The sequence below is a fragment of the Jaculus jaculus genome, chromosome 9, assembly GCF_020740685.1.
Source record: "Jaculus jaculus isolate mJacJac1 chromosome 9, mJacJac1.mat.Y.cur, whole genome shotgun sequence".
Lineage (NCBI taxonomy): Eukaryota > Metazoa > Chordata > Mammalia > Rodentia > Dipodidae > Jaculus > Jaculus jaculus.
In genome coordinates, this window is record NC_059110.1 from 14,929,701 (window position 1) to 14,944,267 (window position 14,567).

Genomic DNA, 14,567 nt, shown 5'->3' on the forward strand with positions numbered 1-14,567 from the left:
CATAGTGAATTCCAGGTCAGCCTGGGCTAGAGTGAGACCTTACCTCAAAAAAACAAAAAAAAAAAAAAAAAAAAAAGAATAAGAGCCAAAGGAATGGCAGGACTCCATACAACATGGTCCCTCCAGACACAAAATGGCCTGGATATCCATGACCTCACAATGCCTGACACTACCTGCATAAGACCATCATAAAAGGAGGGAAAGATCATGACATCAAAAGTAAGAGACTGAATGAGATGGGGAGGGGGTATGATGGAGAATGGAGTTTCAAAGGAAAAGTGGGGGAAGGGGAGTATTACCATGGGGTATTTTTTATAATCATGGAAGTTGTTAATGAAAATTTGGAAAAAACAACAACAAAAAAGCCCCCAGCAATTCTAAGTGAAGCAAATATTTTATTTAAATCAATTGTGAAATCACAATTTATCCAAATGAACAAAATGCAACATTGTTCTTCAAAGAAGGGGCACAGACAGGACAGACGCAATCCAGGATCTATCAAAATACCATTTGTAAAGAATGGGATTCATTTCGTTCTGTGTATGAATTCGGTCCAGCATAGAAGAGTAGAATCAAAAAATTACAACACATTCTTTCTGCGTAACAAGAAACATCTCTCAAGGGCTTGGGCCTAGGCACACACATCTGTTCAAAACAATTAGGAGATAAGACTGAATCTGCTACTGTGGGGGAAAAAACCAAACCAAACCAAAAAAAAAAACAAAAAAAAAAACCAAAAACTTCAACCTCCATTGAGTATAAAGAAAAATTTCATAGTAGCCAATGAAACATTGTGTATTGTTTCAAAATGCGGTTTATTTGGAGCTCACTGTGCATAGGAAGGTGACTGGTTCCAGAGGACAGCTAAGCATGGACCTAAATGTTAGTGGACCTTAAGAATTGTACCTTTTCATGGGGAATGTTATTTCTCAGAAGCTTGGTTTTTTCCACAGGTGGTAATTGGGGCTGGGAGCGTCCCACGGGTTTCACCGTGGCTGCACGCCTGTCTGTATCGTGTGATACAAAAGGCGTGTGCTATGCTGCACATGTCATTCAACATGAGGGGGAAAATATACAATAGGCACAGGAGGATTACATAAAACATACATATAAATACATAAAGAGAACGATGCTCCAGTTTGAGAAGTAGAACTGGGTATTGCCGACGTCGATTCCAGGTTACCAATTTAGGATCTTAAATCAGATATGTATGGTATCAAAGGAAAAGGAAAGGTGGTCTTGACGAAACAAGGAACTGTTGGCTGGCTCTAGCACCCGATGAAGCCTCAGGATTGTCGGGGGCACTCTACAGGGGAGGTCAGAGGATGGCTCTGCTCTGCGGCTCTCCAAGTTCTGAAATATTGGTCTCAAGTCCCACCAGCAGCATCTTTTTCACCAAATATCTTCACATTCTGGTCTTGTAGATATATAATGCGTAGCTGCAGAAGAAAGAAAGAAGGTCAATAAAAAGTCTCCTTTGGGGGCTGGACAGGTGGCTTAGCAGTTAAGCGCTTGCCTGTGAAGCCTAAGGACCCCGGTTCGAGGCTCAGTTCCCCAGTACCCACGTTAGCCAGATGTACAAGGGGGCACATGTGTCTGGAGTTCCTTTGCAGTGGCTGGAGACCCTGGCGTGCCCATTCTCTCTCTCTCTCTCTCTCTGCCTCCTCTGTCTGTCACTTTCAAATAAATAAATAAACAAACATAAAACAAAAAAAAAATTTTTTTAAGTCTCCTTTGGGGATTGGGGAGATGGCTTAGCAGTTAAAGGTGCTTGCTTCCAAAACCTGTTAGCCAGGGGTTCAGTTCCCCAGTACCCACATAAAGCCAGATGTACAAAGTAGTTGTCAAAGGCTTTGGAGTTTATCTGTAGCAACAAGAGACCCTGTGCCCCTTCTTTCTCTCTCATTAAAATTATATATATTTAAATTTATTTATTTATAGTTTTATTTATCTGAGAGAGAGAGAAGGGGCACATCAGGGCCTCTAGCCACTGCAAATGAACTCCAGATGCATGCGCCACCTTGTGCATCTGGCTTATGTGGGTACTGGGGAATCGAACCTGGGTCCTTAAGTTTTGCAGGCAAGTGCCTTAAACACAGCCATCTCTCCAGCCTTTTTTTTTTTTTTCTTTTTTTTTTTTTGAGGTGGGGTCTCATTCTAGTCCAGATGGACCTGGCACTTCCTCTGTGCTTCCAGGCTGGCCTGGAGCTCACAGTGATACTCCTACTTCTACCTCCCAAGTACTGGGATTAAAGGCATGCAACCATCATACCCAGTCCTAACAAACCTATTTTAAATTTTCTTTTTTTCCTCCCTCAGTTATTGACAAAAGAAACAGCTGTGCAAGTGAGCTTACAAAAATAGGGAGAGGCATTCTCTTTCTCTGTCTCTCTCAAATAAATAAACAAAAAAAAATTTAAAAATGGCTGGAGAGGTGGCTTAGCAGTTAAGCGCTTGCCTGTGAAGCCTAAGGACCCCGATTTGAGGCTCGATTCCCCAGGACCCATGTTAGCCAGATGCACAAGGGGGCGCACGCATCTGGAATTCATTTGCAGTCGCTGGAGGCCCTGGCGTGCCCATTCTCTCTCTCTTTCTCTCTGCCTCTTTCTCTGTCACTCTCAAATAAATAAATAAAAATAAAGAAAAATTTAAAAAAAATATTAAAAAAAGAATAGGGAGGGGGCTGGAGAGATAGCTCAGCAGTTAAAGGTGCTTGCTTGCAAAGCTTGGTGGTCCACATTCAAATCTCCAGTAAAAAAACCAAATGCACAAAGGGGTACATGTATCTGGGGTTGTTTGCAAGAGGCCTTGGCACACCCATACTAATTCTATCTGCTCCTGTTTCTCTCTCTTAAATAAATAAATACAAATTTTTTCAAGGTAGGGTCTCACCCTAGCTCAGGCTGACCTAGAATTCACTATATATTCTCAGGGTGGCCTCGAACTCACTGCAATTCTCCTACCTCTGCCTCCCGAATGCTGGGATTAAAGTCGCGCATCACCACAACAGGCAATAAAAATATTTTTTATTTTTATTTATTTGACACAGAGAAAGAGGGAGGGGGAGAGAGAGAGAGAGAGAATGGGCACACCAGGGCCTCCAGCCAATGTAAAGGAACTCCAGACGCATGCGCCACCTTGTGCATCTGGTTAATGTGAGTCCTGGAGAATCGGACCTGGGTCCTTTAGTTTTGCAGGCAAACACCTTAACCACTAAGCCATCCCTCTACCCCAATAAAAATGTTTTTTAAAATGAAGGGGAGGTGGCTGATGGCTCTCTTGGCACAACCTTCTTCCCTGCATCTCACTGGGACCAAGTTCAAGAAGCCCAAGGGTTAGTGTTTTGCCCGGAGGAGTGGAGCTGTCTGTGGCCCAGGGGGAAAAAATGGAGTCAGGCATGGTGGTACGTGCCTGGAATCCCAGCACTCAGGAGGCAGACGTAGGAGGATCACTGAGACTACATAGTGAATTCCAGGCCAGCCTGAGGTGTAGTGAAACCCTACCTGAAAAACCAACCAAACAAACAAACAAAAAAACCAAAGAAGAAAGTAGAAACACTTAGGCATGCTGGACAATGCCTTTAACCCCAGCAATTGGGAGACAGAGGTAGGAGGATCGCTGTGAGTTCAAGGCCACCCTGAGACTACATAGTAAATTCCAGGTCAACATGGACTGAAGTGAAACCCTCCCTCAAAAGACAAAACAAAACGAACACACAAACAAAAAAGACAAAAAAGAAAGAAAGGACTGGGCATAGTGATGCATGCCTTTAATTCTAGCATTTGGGAGGCTGCATTAGAAGGGCTGTGGTGAGTTCGAGGACAGCCTGCAACTACGGAGTGAGTTCTACCTGGGCTAGAGAAAGACCCTACACCTCAGAAAAACCAAGGGCAGGGGAGGAGAAAACCCTTTAGTGGGAGTGCTAGTTTACCCAATGTCTTAGGATTCTGTAAGTTCGGATCTTGCAGGGTCTCCTTCTGTTTGGGGCTGGCTGTCCTGGTCTTGCTTGCTGGGCGCTTTTCCTCCCTGAAGTGCTTCCTGGGCATCTCCGTCCTCTGCTAGCTTTGGTCCGTTGGTGTCCGAGGACTCTTTGGTAGGGCCTCCTGAGATGTCAGCATCTGCCAGGGCTGGGCTTTGGTGCTCGGGGCCAGCAGCAACAGCAGCACCCTCCTTTGCGTCTTCTTGGGGTTCAAGCGGTGGCTTCTTGACTCGTTCTAACTTGCTAGGAGCATCGGGCTTGATTCCATTTCTCTCTGTCTCTGTCTCAGATGGGACAATCACCTCCTCAAACTGCTGGTCGTTTGCACTGGAACTTTCCACCATCACCGTGTGTTCTGAAGGCCCACTGTCGTCTTTGGAAGTGTCGGGAGGTGTCAGTCTCCCGGAGTCTGGCTGGGATGCGTCCTGGGCTGGGCTGGGCCAGGTTTCATCCTGACTACAGGCTGGGTGTTGGCTGTCTTCCTTCCGTCTGGCTCCCTGGTGGTCAGCTTGTGTCAAGGGAGGAGGCATCTCTAAGTCAGGTGTAGTCGTTTCGGGGACCCTTCCTTCTGCACGCGCAACCTGGTCCACGGCTGTCTGGATTATGTTTTGGACAAGCTTACTGCTCTCAGTCACTAATTCCAGAATTTCGTGTTCAGCCTGGAGGTCTGCCTCCCTGGCTGCACTCGCTCCACCTTCCTGAGCGCCCACTTGCTCTTCGTCTTCCGGTGACCTTGGTTTCTGGGGTGTACTTCTCTCTTCGTCCTGGTCAGAAGGTGGGGCGTCCTCAGGAGTGGCAGATGCTGTTAGTGACAGGGACTTCGTATGAGACTCGGGACCCGTGGTCGCGGCTGGGTCTCGAGGTTGTGGAGCTCCGTCTTCGTCTGCTTCGCGGGACTTCTCCGCTGTGGATAAACGTGAGCCTGCGGACGGCAACGTGTCGCCTGTTTCTGCGATCTTGGCCGTTTCCAAGACCTTCTCAGCTATGCAGGAGCTTTGCACCTGAGCCTCCGTGCATGCACCTGGCTGTTGCTCGGGGTGAGGGCGGCTCCCTTCAAGGAGACCCACTACCTGGACCAGCTGCTGACTGATCCCCGGCTCATCACTCGCTTGCTTTGCTTCCGGCTTCTCCTCCCCCTCCACGCCAGCTCCCATCCCTCTCTCCTCCCACCCTGGGCTCTGCGGTTCAACATTGTCCCTCTTCTGACATTCTGCACCTCCGGACACTTCACCATCGAGGACAACCTTTGCCATCTTTTCCGCACTGCCGGTTCCTTCCGAGCGTGCAGATGCCGCAGGTCCTTCAATACACAGCTCGCCTTGGAGCTCACCATTGGCAAACTGGCCTGCTTCCTGAACCGCCCCAGTCTTGCACCCTTCAGGGGCGACAGCTTCCACTGGGGACTCCTGCTCTGTATGTTCTAGAACATCTGTTCTTGGTGGTTCATCTTCTTTCTGGGACTGACCAGAAGGAGGGGCTGGGGGACCCTCTTTCTGGGCAGGGGCTGCCACGGATTCTGTGACCTGGGACGGTGGGCCAGTGGCAACTGTCATATCGTCGTGACTTTCCAGGGCCCCATCTTCTAAATCTGCTACTGGGGTGCTTCCGTTGGTCTCGCTGTCTGTCAAGGTTTCCGATGAGTCGGGGGGCATCGCCTGGTGCTGGGACTTTACTCCATCCAAGGCTTCAGCTTGCAGAGTGGTGGTAAGTTCCCCGGACGCTATGCTGGCTGTGGCTTCGGGGACTTCGGTGGTGGGCACCAAGACAGACCCTTGTGTGGCCTGCTCAGCGCCTGTCTCTTGCCCGGGCACTTTCTGCGCTACATCATCCGCACTCTGTTTCTCCGGACCCAGGGCTTCAGAATACTCTTCCGTTTCCTCTACCCTCTCTAGAACTTTCGGCCCTGCTTTCTGCGTGGCCACGGCTGGAACCGCAGCGTCAGGCCCACTGGCACCGGGCGGCCCCGATCCCTCTTTCACTTTTTCTGCGACCGCCTCCAGCACGGCTTGGGTCCGCCGCTCCTGCTCCTCCACGTCGGGCATGCCGCCTTCCACCTCCTGAACCGGGGTGGCCTCCTCCGTGGTGTCCCGGGAGTCGGTCAGCTGAGACACCGCTGACACCATGTCAGCTCCAGATGCTTCTGTGACTTCTTCGGCGCCGAGCGCCTCGGAGGTTTCTGCGGCGGTCACTGCCTCCGAGGTCAATTCCACCTCGCTGACCGCCGCGGTGTCCTCGTGGGTGACCGCGGGAGCTTCCTCTACGATGAGGACGTCTCTTTCAGTGACCCCCTCTGTTGATGGGGTGGCCTCATCTTCTGCTGGCTCCAGAGGCTGGGTCACCGAAGTGGATATCCAGGAGGGGGACCGCTCTTCGACACCGGTGACCGCCCTTGCCCCGTCAATGACCGCCACGCTCACTGTGTGCACCAGGGTCTTGCTGAGCTCTTCGGACACGTACACGGGCACGGTTGGCTCTACGCTTTCCCGGGCTTCCAGCTTCTCCCTCTCCACTGCGTCATACTCAGACAGGGGCACTACGGCGGGCACCTCCAAGTCCTCCTCGTTGGTGGCTTCGGGGGGCCCCGTGTCTTCCACGGTGGCTGGCTCTTGCTTCCCATCCGACCTCTTCTTCCTGCGCCCAGGAATCAATTTCTTAATCGAAACCCAAGACTCCTCTCGCCCCGGTTCCGCGTCGCCAGCCAAGTGGTCTCCGCCGGGATCTTCCGTTTTCTCCTCCAGTTTCGTCTTGGATTTCTTCCGTGGGGTGACCAGTCTTTTAAAGGACTCCCAGGTGGAAACGCCCTCTCCTTCGGAAGGGCTTCCAGCTGGCTCGGGCGAGGAACTGCCTTGCCCGTGATCTTGCTCCGGGGAGCAGGCGAGGATGGCCTCGGCGCCCGCTTCCTTGTCCTCACCGCCTCTGTGCCCTTGACCTTCTCCGGCTGTCCTCGGCCCTCCTTCGTCGTCCGAAGAGGACGCCTTTCTTGCCCTCTTCTTGGAGGACCCCACGCAGATCAGTGCCTCCCAGGACACTGAGGTGTCCACCCTGCGCTTGGCTTCCTCGGGCTTCTGCTCCTCGCCCGCTCCTTTGCCTTCCTCCTGCGCGTCCGAGGCTGCGCTCTCGGTGGACGACAAGGTGGCACTCTTGACCTTGTCCAGCTCTTCTTCCTTGTCGCTTTCTGAAGGCCTCCGCACCCGCTTCTTGGGCGTCACCATCTTCTTGAAAGAGGCCCACGGAGTGATACCTTCCCTTTTCTTCTCTCCGTCCGAGGTGGCTCCTTCCTCCATGTCCCCTTCTGGGGCCCCTTCCCCTATCCCTTTCTCCAGACACGTGATCTCCTCCGGCTCTTCGGGGGAGGAGGCGGAGCTCTCGCCCTTGGGCTCCTCGGGGCTGTCGGGGGGATGCTCCCCAGGTTCCTCATCTCCTCCCGCTCCTCCTCCACGTTTCCCTTTTTGCTTCTTCGCCGAGAGCTTCTTCAAGCCGCTGCTGCTGAACAGCTTCTTCAGGGGGCTTCCCTGCACCTTGACCCTCTCCTGGGAGGACAGCATGTCCACCTCGCTGACCAGGCCCTCGGGGTGCTTGGGCAGCTCCTTGTCATCTGCACCGGGGTCCATGGGCTGCGCGTGGTCCCCGGCGGGCTCCTGGGCATCTTCCCGAGCTCCCGCCGGCTTCTCCTCCGGGGACGAGGCGTCCATCACCGTGGCTCCCACCCCGGCTCGGGGCTCCTCGGGCTTCTCCTGCTCCTCCTCCTCTTCCTCCTCCCCGGTGCTGACATGGACTTCGGCCACCACTTCTTGCTGGACTTCGATTTTCTCATCGAAGACTTCCGACGCCAGCGGGGCGCATCTCTCGCCAGGACCCCCGGCTCCATCCTCCTCCTCCTCTGGCAGCAGCTCCACCTTCTCGTAGTCGGCCGATAACCGGGCCTGCTCCGCGCGCTCCTCCGCGCGCCCCGGCTCCTGCTCCGGCTCCGCGGGTGCCGCGCGCTCCGCCGCGCTCCCCTCGCTCTTGCCGCGCTCCTCCGCGTCGCCCTTCCCCGGTTCGGGCTCCTTCTTCTTCTCCTCCGAAGCTTCCAGCTCGTCCTCCTTTGGCTTCCTGAAACTGGTCTTCTTGCGCCAGCCCGCCCAGCCCTGGGTGAAGAACTTCTTGAAGGGGGACGCCGTGTCGTTGGGGACCGGGCTGCTGGGAGAGTCCCCGGACTTGGCGGGCTCCCGCTGCTCGCGCTTCTCCTCCCCTTCCTCCTCTTTGACGTGCTCGGTCACTGGGCCGGATTCAGCCTGGACCGGGGTGTCGGCGTGGCCCCGCTCCGGCTTGGGGGTGTCCCCCGGCCCCGCCGCGCATGGCTGCGGCTCCCCTTCTCCGCGCGCCGCCGGCTCTCCGCTCTCCACGCCGGGCTCCGGGTGATCGCCGGCTCCGATGGACCCCTCCGTTCCTTCGTCTTCGTCCTTCTTGACGGTGAGTAACTGGACAGTGTCAGACTTCTCGGTCTTATCCTTCTTCACGGTGAATTTAAAGCCGACGAACTTGAAGACCTTCTTGAATCCCACGTCGTTGGCCTGGGGCTCGGCTGGCTGTGCTCCGTCCTCCTCCAAATTGCTGCTGTCGGAGGTAGGAATCTGTTCCAGCGTCTCCGGTGTCTCCTCCTGCCCATCCTTCGCCAGGTCTTCTACAACCGCAGATTTGGCGGCCATTTCTTTATCTGGATCTTTTTCTCTCACATCTTCCGATTCTCTCTGTCCAACTATTAACACAAGAAGAAATAGGGGGAATTTTACTTACTTCAAAAATGAAAAAAGTTTCGATTTCTGTAAGAAAGAGGTTGTGATGAGGATTAAAGGCGTGCGCCCCCAAAACCTGCAATAAACATGATCTTAAAAGTGCCTCAATCAGGAGGGGGAAAAAATATCTAATTTTTTTTCCCCCAAATCAACCCACGTTTTATTTTCACTTGTGTTCACAGTCTCCTGATTCTTCAAAGGGACTCACTGGTTCATTAGTGGGCACCCCTAAAGAACTTTCTTTGCATCAGCAGATGTCCAGGTCCAGGATCCCAATTAGGGACTTAGGCAGAGACCACAGAGAGATGGTTCATATCAGTGAATCAGACTTGCACTCTCTGGCGAACAACTTTATCTGAATATTCATTTGGTTTTTGCTGTCCTTTCCCTCAAGAGCTGACAAGCTTTGCTGGTGAAATCTAATGTTTTGAAACCATAACTGATTAACACTCTTGCTACTCCCAAGATAAGATCAGTGTCATAGGGATATTTGTTAAACAGACTGGGCCATGTGTACTTCTTTCATGTGACGTTTAAAAATCCCTGCTCTCACATCCATTCTCTCTGCTTCTTTCTCTCTCAAATAAACAGTATTTTTTTTTTTTTAATCCTGTTCTCTGCTGGGCGTGGTGGCACACGCCTTTAATCCCAGCACTGGGAGACAGAGGTAGGAGGATCACTGTGAGTTCGAGGCCACCCTGAGATCATCTGAGGTCAGCCTGAGGTAGAGTGAGACCCTACCTTGAAAAACAAAAACAAAACAGAAACAAACAAACAACAACAACAAAACAAAGAGAAAAAAAACAACCATGCTATTTTACTGGCATACACCTGTAACTGAGCACTTGGGTGGTTGTAGCAGAAGGAGTTGTGAGTTCAAATCCAGCCTGGGCTATACAGCAAGACCCTGTTGTCTTAAGGCCAACCTGAGACTATATAGTGAATCCCATGTCAGCCTGGGCTAAAGCAAGACCTTACCTCAAAGAACAAACAAACTATATGAGCTAATATATATATCCAACTTTAAAAACTTTATAAAGAAAAATGGTCAAATAATGGGGCAAAAAAAATATTCTTTTTGGGCTGGAGAGATGGCTTAGTGGTTAAGCACTTGCCTGTGAAGCCTAAGGACCCCAGTTCGAGGCTCGGTTCCCCAGGTCCCACGTTAGCCAGATGCACAAGGGGGTGCATGCGTCTGGAGTTCGTTTGCAGAGGCTGGAAGCCCTGGCGCATCCATTCTCTCTCTCTCCTTCTATCTGTCTTCCTCTCTCTGTCTGTCGCTCTCAAATAAATAAATAAACAATTAAAAAAAATATATTCTTGTCAAGGTAGGGTCTCACTCTAGTCCAAGCTGGCCTGGAATTCACTATGTGGTGTCTGGCTGGCCTCGAACTCACAGTGATTCTCCTATCTCCTGTGTGGGTACACATGCACTGGCACATCACCTGCTGGGATTAAAAGCATGTGTCACCACACCCAGCTGCGGTGAATATTTTATCTAAAAAAAAAATTCGGACATGATTAGACTGTTCAGAATGACCTCGCCAGTGCCTGACACTACCTACACAAGACCATCATAATAGGAGGAAAAGACCATGACGTCAAAAGAAAAACTGATTTAACCTTTTTGGTACACGTTAGGGGAAACCTTAATTCCCACCTGCTGGTGGGAATGTAAACTTGCACAGCCACTACGAAAATCAGTATGGAAGTGTCTCAAAAAAAGAAAAACAAGTTAAAGTTGAGGGCTGAAGAAATGGCTTAGAAGGTAAGGTAAAGTGCTTGCTTGAAAGACTGGCCCAAGCTCGAATGCCCAGCATCCACATAAAGCCAGACGCATGTGGAGTTCATTTGCAGTGGCAAGAGGCCCTGGTGCCCACATTCTCTCCCTGCTTGCAAATAACAATGTAAAAAAAGAGAGAGTGAAAAAGAAAGACAGAAAGGAAGGAAGGAAGGGAGAAAGACAGAAAGAAAGAAACCCTAGGTGGGACATGGTGGCTCACGCCTTTCATCCCAGCACTTGGGAGGCAAAGGTAGGAGGGAGGATTGGTAAATTCATAGGGAATTGCAGGTCAGCCTGGGCTAGGGTGAGATCCTACCTCAAAAAACTAAAAAAAAGAAAGAAAGAAAAAGGACCCTAAAAGTAGAGCCAAAAGATAGGCATATACGTGTTTGTTGACTCGAAGTTGACATGCCACAGAGAACTTGCACATCCATGTGTATCATGCACTGGACTGTTCACAACAGCCAGGAAACTGAACCAGCTTAGATGCCCATCAACAGACGACTAAAGAAATGTGTTGCAGATACACAATCATGAATTACTATGGGTGATGGTGGCCGTAAGAAGAAAATCACGGGCTGGAGAGATGGCTTAGCGGTTACGGCTAAGTCAACGGGTTCCTAGTTTGATTCTCTATGACCCACATAAGCCGGATGCACAAGGGGGCAAATGCATCCAGAGTTCGTATGCAGTGGCTGGAGGCCCAGGCATGCCCATTCTCTCTCCTCTCTCAATAAAATAAATAAATAAATAAATAAGATATATTAAAAAAAGAAAACCATGACACCTGCAGAAAACTGGATGCAACTGAAAATTATGTTACGCAATATGAGGCAAACTCAGAAAGACAACTACAGCCCTTATACATGGAACCTAGATATTTATAGATTGTGCTTGCCTGGAAAACTTAATGACCTGGTTCAGTTCCACAGTACCCACGTGAAGGCAGATGCATGGAGTAGCTCATGTATCTAGTTTGTCTGTAGCAGGCTAGTGGCCTTGACTACCCACACATTCATTTTTTCCCCCTCCTTGCAAATAATTTTTTGTTTGTTTTTGTTTTTGGAGGTAGGGTCTCACTGTAGCCCAGGCTGACCTGGAATTCACTATGGAGTCTCAGGGTGGCCTCGAACTCACAGCAGTCCTCTTACCTCTCTCTGTCTCCCAAGTGCTGGGATTAAAGGCATGTACCACCATGCCCAGCAAAAAAAAAAATAAAATAAAGCCTAAGGACCTAGGTTCGAGTCCCCAACACCTACATAAGTCAGATGTACAAGGTAGCACATGCATTTTGGAATTCATTTATAGTGGCTAGAGGCCTGGCATCCCTGTTCTTTGTATCTGCCTCTTTCTTTTTCCTTCCTTCCTTCCTTTCTCTCTCTCAAATAAATAACTGAAAGATTAAAAAAAAAATAATAAAGTTTGGGCTGGAGGGATGGCTTAGCGGTTAAGGGGTTTGCCTAAAAAGCCAAAGGACCCAGGTTCGGTTCCCCAGGACCCACATTAGCCAGATGCACAAGGGGGCACACGTGTCTGAGGTTCATTTGTAGTGGCTGGAGGCCCTGGTGCACCCATTCTCTCTCTCTCCTCCTCTTTCTCTGCCAAACAAATAAATAAAAATAAAAAATAAAAATAATCAAGTTTGCACATTTATGTGCTAGTGGCCCTGGTGTGCTCTCTGCTTGCAAATAATAAATTAAAAAATTTAAATGTATTGTGAGCATTCTATGTATGTGTGTGTGTGTGTGCATGCACAAGTGTGCACACACTAGGGTCTCTTGCTGCTGTAAACAAATGTCCATGACCCATTTTACATGGGTGGCTGCAGAATTGAATTGAATCTAAGCTGTCAGGCTTTGCAAGCAACTACCTTTAACTGCTGAGCTATCTTTTCAGTTCCCTAATTATTATTATTGTTGTTTTTTTGAGATAGGGTCTCACTCTAGTCCAGGCTGACCTGGAACTTATTCTGTAGTCCAAGGCTGGCTTCAAACTCATGTTGATCCTACCTGTACCTCCTGAGTGGTGGGATTGAAGATGTAAGCTACCATACCGGGCTTCTAATTTATTTATTTAATTTACTTGAGAGAGAGAAAGAGGCAGATAGAGAGAAAGGGCAAGTCAGGGCCTTTGGCCGCTGCCAAAGAACCACAGATACATGCATCACCTTGTTCATCTGGTTTACGTGGGTCCTGGGGAATCAAACCTGGGTCCTTTGCTTTGACAGGCAAGTGCCTTAACCACTAAGCCATCTCTTCAGGCCTCTTGTTCTGCAAATATTTCTTTTTTTAAAAAAAATTTTTTTTGTTTATTTATTTGAGAGCAACGGGGAGAGAGAGAGGGAGAGAATGGGCGCACCAGGACTTCCGGCCACTGCAAACGAACTCCAGACGCATGCGCCCCCTTGTGCATCTGGCTAACATGGGTCCTGGGGAATCGAGCCTCGAACCAGGGTCCTTAAGCTTCACGGGCAAGCGCTTAACCGCTAAGCCACCTCCAGCCCTGCAAATATTTCTTTTTTTTTTCTTTTTTCTTTTTTCTTTTTTTTTGTTTTTCGAGTTAGGGTCTCACTCTGGCTCAGGCTGACCTGGAATTCACTATGTAGTCTCAGGGTGGCCTCGAACTCTCGGCGATCCTCCTACCTCTGCCTCCCGAGTGCTGGGATTAAAGGCGTGCGCCACCACGCCCGGCTCCTGCAAATATTTCTAATACAACACAATACGTGACCTTCCTATATGAAAAAAGCTAGCGTGAAATATACAAGCAAAGTCAAACACCTTAACAAATTACTACAATTTCACCGCAGCACAAATACAGTTGAAACATGTCGCCACAAGCCTGCTCTCTCTGGAGTTAGGGAGTGTGGGGGAGACTGTGAACATGGGAGAAAGTGGGTGTCAGACACACCATTCTCCTCTTAAAGCTAAGTTTCAATTAGAAAGGTTTGTCTGAGAGAACGGAATTAAATAGAAATAAAAACTGCTGCACCGTTTACTGACATGGTATGACTTAGAAACAGGCAATTCCTTTACAGATTTTTTTTTTTTTTTTTTTTTTAATGAGCTTAGAAAGCATCTCCTTTGAGCTAGGTAAAACCCTAAATGCTACGACTGCCTTCCAGACAATTTTCCAGATGCAACCAACCCTTGCTCTTCCGGACGGCGTCTCTCCCATTAGCGCAGGTCGGGACACACGCAGCAGCTCCGCTCGTCTCAGCCTCCACTTGTTGGGCCCAAATCTGCACAGAATTTCTTTACAAGGAGGTTCTGCGCCCAAACACCCAGCTTCTATCTACTGCATAACCAGGCTGTTAAACATCTGATGGCCGGCAGTCTTTTTCAACTACCTGATCTGGCGGCCAAAGGCCGGTTAAGTCAGGTTCCAACAAGAGAGAAATGGCCTCGCGCATGGGCACCCTGGCACGGGCACCCTGGCACGGGCGCATGCGCACGTGCGGGCCAGCGCATCCCCGGCACCTGCCCCTCATCAGCCGACACGTGGCTGCAACCCGGAGATGCCCACGCTGTGTTTCTGCATCCTGCATCTTGGCTACACGTTGCCAGTGCCTCCGGCAGCCCACACCGTGAAGACTTGGTCCATCCGACCGTCCCAGGGATTTTCTGCCTTCCCTTCCGGAGCCACCTCGATCCCGACCCTCTGCCCCGGGTTCGAGCCACAACTCCAGGACTGACTATGTCCCCTGCAGCCACCTTTTTGTGTGTGTGTGTGTGTGCTGCCGTTCCCATCTCATCTCCAGGCTAGACTAAGGCTGTGGGCGAGGCGGCTTTGGCCCGGGCGGCACATGGACTGGACGGAGGACCTTGTGGCTCGGGAGGGTCTATGCCAAGACGGAGGGTCAAGTTCAAGTGCAGGGAGCCCAGGGTTTGAGTGCAATGGATGCCGTCGTCATCTCTAGCCCTTCCGGGACACCCCGGGTTCGCGGCCATCAGCCACGGGGTTCCTGCAGGGGAGCCTGCAAGAAAGGAGGCCCGGGGAAGCGGCGCACCCATCTCCCCCCCACACCCCCGGG

At 50.4% G+C, this 14,567-nt stretch overlaps 1 protein-coding gene across 2 annotated transcripts in view; it reads right to left on the reverse strand.

Moving 5' to 3' along the window:
• Positions 1 to 375: 375 nt before the first annotated feature.
• The window catches only part of Akap12 (A-kinase anchoring protein 12), a 100,235-nt gene continuing 86,043 nt past the window's right edge, over positions 376 to 14,567 (reverse strand). For both annotated transcript variants that reach the window (XM_045158383.1, XM_045158384.1), the window contains 2 exons: positions 3,932 to 8,717; positions 376 to 1,439 (listed from right to left, as the gene is read on the reverse strand). In XM_045158383.1, the coding sequence (XP_045014318.1) occupies positions 3,940 to 8,717 (4,778 nt within the window). In that variant the 3' untranslated portion in view covers positions 376 to 1,439; positions 3,932 to 3,939. The remainder of the gene's footprint in view (positions 1,440 to 3,931; positions 8,718 to 14,567) is intronic.